A 7,301-nucleotide genomic window follows, 5' to 3' on the forward strand; every position below is an offset into this window, starting at 1 on the left:
TAATCGACATGAATATCATACTAGAAGACAAAATTCTACTTTCCCATTAATTGAGCCTAAATGTCATACAAGTGCAGCTCTTAAACATGGTGCTAGTTTCGGCCCAAGACTTTATAATAAAATTACAAACCATTTTCCAAATTTAAAATATTTAAAAATTGAACCTTCTAAAATAGAAATTTATAAAATTACCCATAATATATAATACTAACAAATGTATGTATTTTTTACCTTTGTATTTCTATCGACTATATTCATGTTTTTATTGAATGTCATTTATAGATTTGTAAAATTGTATTAATTCATAATTGAAACGTAAGATTAATTCAATAGGAGAGTTCATTAATCAATGTAATAATAGTAATAAATATTATTATTATTATTATTATTATTATTATTATTATTATTATTATTATTATTATTATTATTATTATTATGTATTTATAACCCTAACATATCTATCTCAGATAAAATAGGGTTCTCTGTAAAATTGGAGTATAATAATATTGAATGTCATTGGCTTCTCTCTGACTGTCAATTTATATTAAATGTGTTTTTATTTCTCACGTCTTCTCTTTCTTTTTCTTTTTAGTTGATTATTTAACGACGCTGTATCAACTACGAGGTGATTTAGCGTCAATGAATTGGTGATAGCGAGATGGTATTTGGCGAGATGAGACCGAGGATTCGCCATAGATTACCTGGGATTCACCTTAAGGTTGGGGAAAACCTCGGAAAAACCCCAACAAGGTAATCAGCATAAGCGGGGATCGATCCCGCGCCCGAGCGCAACTTCAGACCGGCAGGCAAGCGCCTTAACCGACTGAGCCACGCCGGTGGCTCTTTCTTTTTATTTCTTGTGTGTTAGTTGTCTGTCTGAATTAAGTTCATTAGTATATTTAGTAACCTATCTGGATCAACTTTTGTATCCCTATGTCGTAGAAGTCTACCGCCTTGTTAGTTTGTAACAACCGTCTGCATCTCTCTGTCGATCCCATGGTATGACAAATATGTGTCAGTTTCGGTGGGGAATATGTTGAAAAATAGCTCAACTACTACTGTGTCTGTCCCAATAAACCTTTCCATGAAATTGTTTTTTTTTTCTGTAAAGACCCCAGGGAAACTTATCTTTTTACGTCCCTCGTAATTGCGATCGAGTGGCCAAAATTTGTATAAGCACTTGTTTTTACATTATTATTAATATGGTGGAAGAAAAAAAAATAACTTTTTTATGTGCCCTCTTGAGATTGTTTGTTTGTCAGACATCGACTAGTTCAAGCCTGGACACTAACGCCTCAATCGAGTCACTGCAGATTTCCACTTAACTCCCCCCGCCAACTTTCCCGGCTGACAAGCAAACGTTCTGATGGGGGCAGATAAAAAAGTTAAAATTTTTTCTTCCACCATGTTAATAATGCCAAAATAAATGCTTATACAAATTTTGGCCACTCGGCCGCAATTACGAGGCCGTCCAGAAAGTGATTTTCCCTGGGGCCGTTTATAGAAAAAAGCAAAACTGCATAGAAATCTTTATTTAAACAGATACAGCAATTGTTGTGCTATTTGTCAACATATCCCCCACTGGAACTGGGACATTTGTCATACCATAGGATCAATTTTTGTGCCGTAGAAGTCAGCCGCCTCAGATCGGAACCAGCGTTTGACTGCGTCAGCACCTCTCTCTGTCGATCTCATGATATGAGAAATGTCTCAATTCCCATGGAAAGTATGTTTAAAAATAGCCCAACAATTGCTGTGTTTGTTCCAATAAATTTGTCTAATGAAACTGTGTTTTTTTTCTGTTAGCAGCTTTTGGCGAACTTAAAAAGTTGTGTATAAAGTGCAAATTAAAATTAAGGTGACATTCAACATTTAATTTTTTAAGGTGACATGTATTTATCTAGCCTGACGAGTTTACTTCCTTGGTTTGAATTGTAAATTGTTTAAAAATAGCGTGTAAGAGGGCCTTAGACTAGAAATGTTTAGTTTAAATGTAATTCTGTTTATAAGTATGCATAAGGATGTAATTATTTGACTTATTTGAACTGTTGTATCAGTGAAGCGAGGTGAGTCAGTGAAGTTATGGTTTTACAGTGCAGTGAACAGTTTCGATCAGTGATAATTTATAGCGTCAATGAAATGTGTTCTATAGTGTCAGTGAAATGTGTTACAGAGTGTCAGTGAAATGTGTGCTAAAGTGTCAGTGAAATGCGTCATAGTGCCACTACAGGGAATGAGATGAGAGTAAAGTGAAAGACTATTGAAACTTATGTAGGACCTATACATAATTATGTAGGTTGTATTGTAAAATTAGGTATTTTATTTATGTTTTATTATTATTGTGTTAAATTGTATTGTGTATTCTTATTGTATTGTGTATAAAATTGTATATGTGTTGTAAAATTGTATTGTGTATTGTAAATTTTATTGTGTATTGCTTATCATTTTATTGTGTATTGTTTATATTGTATATACCACTGCCACCGGGTGCTTGCCCACTTGCAGTGTAAATAAATACATACATACAACTTATTTTACGGCCCTCCAAATTGCGGTCGAGTGGCCAAAATTCGTATAAGCACTTCTTTTGACATTATTAACATAGCGGAAGAAAAAAATTTAACTTTTTTATCTGCCCCCATCAGAACGTTTCCTTGTGAGACGAGTAGACAGGAAGTTAAGAATTGCTCAGTGACGGATTGTATAGGACAGGAATCATAGCTTTTATGAACTTTTAGCTCTCGCTGGACGTCTGAAATCCATCAGTAATGGCACAGTATCTACTGTGAGTTTGTTTTTAAAGCAGTGTAAACGAAAAGCACGTGGGCGGGGTTTCTGAGTGCCGTTTCACTTCCCCTTTGTGCCCAAGGCTAGACTAGAGTTGGTACTCACCAGAGAGAGGTGTGATGCGGTGTGCTGTGCTGCAGGGGCGGGTGAGACGGCGTGGTCACAGCGGATGCAGCCAGAGACTGCCGCGACTCCGGTCTGGTGACGGTGGTGACCGTGGTGGTGGTGGTGGACGCCGGCAGATCCGCCGCCGGGACGCTGACGCCAGAAGACGGCGGCAAGCATTGCACAGCCGTGGAAGCGGTCTGCTGGGATTGGTGAGAAGGTGTCTGCACGGTCGCGAACCTGCGACCGCTCCCGCAACACAGAGAGATCGTCGAGCCTTGGGAAGGGTCTATCTTCTCGAGCACCCCACTACACCCCCTTCGAGGAGGAGCTTGATGGTGGTGATGGTGATTATGGTGATTATGGTGATGGTGGCTACCCCCTCCGATACTTCCAGTGCTGTTGCTGACGCCGTCCCCACTTCCGCATAAGGGATTCTCGATCCCCAGATCGCAGCTGTTTAGGCTGCTGCACCGCGGCAGAAGGGATGAAGGGGGCGGCGTGGGGGTGGACACGTGTCTGCCGCCGCTGGCGCCGACGTACTCGATGACGGGTATGTTCGACGCGGAAGATGTCGTGTTGGAGGGTACGTTATTGTTACTGGAAGTGGAAGGCGGTAACTGCGTCGACTGAGGGAGCAGACGTTGAGCAACACTACTACCGGTGCCGCCGCCACTGTTACAAGGAGGCGTCCGTCCACGATGAGGCAACAATGGCGAGGGTGACGTCATGTACTCACGCGTGCTACTCGCCCCTGCACTAACACTGGCAACACTTCCGTTGGCACTTCCTAGCAGAGCACTCGCCGCACCGACTGCTGGAGCTGTCGCCGATGATGCCGACGACGACGACGAGGTTGACGAGTTGGCGACCGCGACTCCGGTGCTCGCCGCCGCGGCGCTGCTGCTGCCCGAGCTCAGCATCACAACACCGGAAGTAGCTGCGCTCACCGAACCGGTAACGGAAGCGGCGTTCCCCGCAGATGGGCACACCCCCGTGATGCTGCCGGACGACGAGCTGCCGCCCGGACTTCCGGTCGAGGACAAGATGTAAGGGGAGTCGGCCGAGGGCCCGTAGTGGCTGGGCGAAGGGCAGCAGCGGATGTGCCCCCTGTTGGGCGAGGGCACCACGTGGTGCGGCGTGTGAGGGTGGTAGTTGAGGGAGCGATGGTGAGGTGCGGGCGGCAGGGCGCGTTGGTGGTGGTGCTGGTGGTGGTAGTGAGGGTGGTACTGGTGGTGGGAGGGGTGGTGCGGGTGATGGTACGAGGGGTGCGGGAGCCGGTAGTGGTGGTGGTAGCCCAGATCGCGGCGCATATAAGGGTCGCCAGGTCCTCCAGGGGTCGCCGATGAAGGTGGCGGCAGATATCGTTCTCCCGGTGCCGGTGCCGGGGGTGGCAGGTACCGCTCCCCCGGGGCGGGGGCTGGAGGTGGCAGATAGCGGTCGCTGGAAGGGGTCGGGAGGTACCTGTCGCCCGGGGCCGGCGCGGGCGGCGAGATGTATCGGTCGCCAGATGACGGCGCAGGCGGCAGGTAGCGGTCCCCAGGGCTGTACCTATCGCTCGTCGACGAACTCTGGAGGTACCTCTCGCTCGATGGCAGGTAGCGGTCCCCCGGCGCCGGGGCAGGCGGGGGGATGTATCGGTCTCCAGGAGGCGACAGGTATCTGTCCCCGGGAGCTGGAGCCGGTGGCGGGATGTATCGGTCTCCCGGGGGTGGCGTCGGGGCTGGTAGGTAACGCTCTCCACCCCCACCTCCACCCCCGTTGCCACTGTGGCTCTGGGCGGGAGAGGGTGAGGGAATGTACCTCTCTCCGGCCCCGGGTGGTGGGGGCGGCGGTGGTGTTGGACCAGGGGGCGGGTACTGGTGTGGGTGGTGCAGCAGCAATCTTTCCCGCCTCCCATAGTCCTCGTCAGGAGCTGTCATCCTGCTGCTCCTGTGCGGCCCGTTGTCAGGACATCTGCAACAGAAATCATAGCGCTCGTGAAGCGTTCTATTGATTCCTTCTGCAAATACAGGATGATCCAGAAAAAAGTAACACAAATTATTTGTTTTGCTTTCAATGGTAGCAAGTGCAGGATGATCCAGGAAAAAAAGGTAACTAATTATTCGTTTTGCTTTGAATGTTTTTAGTAGGTTATTTTACGATGCTTTATCAACATCTTAGGTTATTTAGCGTCTGAATGAGATGAAGGTGATAATGCCGGTGAAATGAGTCCGGGGTCCAGCACCGAAAGTTACCCAGCATTTGCTCATATTGGGTTGAGGGAAAACCCCGGAAAAAACCTCAACCAGGTAACTTGCCCCGACTGGGAATCGAACCCGGGCCACCTGGTTTCGCGGCCAGACGCGCTGACCGTTACTCCACAGATGTGGGCGCTTTGAATGGTAGTAAGTGCAAGATGATCCAGGAAAAAAAGTAACAAAACTTATTCGTTTTGCTTTGAATGGTAGCAAGCGCAGGATGATCCAGGGAAAAAGGTAAAAAATTATTCGTTTTGCTTTGAATGGTAGCAAGCGCAGGATGATCCAGGGAAAAAGGTAACACAAATTATTCGTTTTGCTTTGAATGGTAGAAAGCGCAGGATGATCCAGGGAAAAAGGTAACAAATTATTCGTTTTGGTTTGAATGGTAGCAAGCGCAGGATGATCCAGGGAAAAAGGTAACAAATTATTCGTTTTGCTTTGAATGGTAGAAAGCGCAGGATGATCCAGGGAAAAAGGTAACAAATTATTCGTTTTGCTTTGAATGGTAGCAAGCGCAGGATGATCCAGGGAAAAAGGTAACAAATTATTCGTTTTAGTTTGAATGGTAGCAAGCGCAGGATGATCCAGGGAAAAAGGTAACAAATTATTCGTTTTAGTTTGAATGGTAGCAAGCGCAGGATGATCCAGGGAAAAAGGTAACAAATTATTCGTTTTAGTTTGAATGGTAGCAAGCGCAGGATGATCCAGGAAAAAAGGTAACACAAATTATTCGTTTTGCTTTGAATGGTAGCAAGTGCAGGATGATCAAGGAAGAAAGGTAACACAAATTATTTGTTTTGCTTTGAATTGTAGCAAGTACAGGATGATCCAGGAAAAAAGGTAACAGAAATTACTCGTTTGCTTTGAATGTTAGCAAGTACAGGATGATCCAGGGAAAAAGGTAAGAGAAATTATTCGTTTTACTTTGAATGGTAGCAAGTACGGGATAATCCAGGAAAAAAGGTAACAGAAATTACTCGTTTTGTTTTGAATGATAGCATGTAAAGGATCATACAGGAGAAAAGGTAAGAGAAATGATTCGTTTTGCTTTGAATGGTAACAACTGCAGGGTAATCCAGGAAAAAAAAGTTAACAGAAATTATTTGTTTTGCCTGGAATTGTAGCAAGTACAGAAATATCCAGGGAAAAAGGTAACAGAAATTGTTGGTTTTGCTTTGAATAGTAGCAAGTACAGCATGATCTAAGAAAAAAGGTAACTGAAATTACTCGTTTTGTTTTGAATAGTGGAAAATACTAGAGATGCAGGAAAAAAAGGTAACAGAAATTATTCGTTTTGCTTTAAATGGTAGCAAGTACAGGATGATCTAGGAAAAAAGATAACAGAAATTACTCGTTTTCTTTTGAATAGTGAAAAATACTAGAGATCCGAGAAAAAAAAATAGGTAACAGAAATTATTCGTTTTGCTTTACATGGTAGCAAGTACAGGATGATCTAGGAAAAACGGTAACAGAAATTACTCGTTTTGTTTTGAATCATAGCATGTAAAGGATGATACAGGAGAAAAGGTAAGACAATTGATTCGTTTTGCTTTGAATGATAACAAATACAGAATAATTCAGGGAAAAAAAAAGTTAACAGAAATTATTTGTTTTACTTTGAATTGTAGAAGTACAGAAATATCCATGTATTAAGGTAACAGAAATGATTCGTTTTGATTTGAATAGTAGTAAGTACAGAATGATCCAGGGTAAAAAGGGGAACAAAATTACCCGTTTTCCTTTTAATAGTAGCAAATACTAGAGATCCAGGGGAAAAAAAGATAAAAGAAGAAACGGAAAGAATGGACGCTCTTTCCTAGTATATGCCACTATTTAGAACAAAATAATACATCTATAACATATGCAACAGTATATAATCCTTCTGTTTGATCTAGTCGCATACATAGTATCTGAAAGAGCGTAAATCCCTTATGTATAAATTTCTGCTAAATTCAAAACAATTCGGAGCTTGCCAATTCCAGCTGGATGCTAACGAGACCACTGCGTAACTCCGATTAAATTAGATGTACATATGCCGAACGCACCGTCGATATTTCGCCTGCCTGCGTAACGCAATAATCACCAGTGAAAATAGAGTACTGAGTGAAATAATGTTTCACACAATTAATTCAAAGCATCAATAGCCCATATCAAATGCAAGAGAGT

General features: G+C 43.6%; 1 protein-coding gene across 1 annotated transcript in view; it reads right to left on the reverse strand.

The window, feature by feature from the left end:
* Positions 1–2,888: 2,888 nt before the first annotated feature.
* LOC138702284 (SH3 and multiple ankyrin repeat domains protein 1-like) overlaps positions 2,889–7,301 on the reverse strand; it is a 611,685-nt gene continuing 607,272 nt past the window's right edge. Inside the window, exon 4 of the mRNA XM_069829866.1 lies at positions 2,889–4,848. Coding sequence (XP_069685967.1) covers positions 2,889–4,814 — 1,926 coding nt within the window. The 5' untranslated portion in view covers positions 4,815–4,848. The remainder of the gene's footprint in view (positions 4,849–7,301) is intronic.

The sequence above is a fragment of the Periplaneta americana genome, chromosome 6, assembly GCF_040183065.1.
Source record: "Periplaneta americana isolate PAMFEO1 chromosome 6, P.americana_PAMFEO1_priV1, whole genome shotgun sequence".
NCBI lineage: Eukaryota > Metazoa > Arthropoda > Insecta > Blattodea > Blattidae > Periplaneta > Periplaneta americana.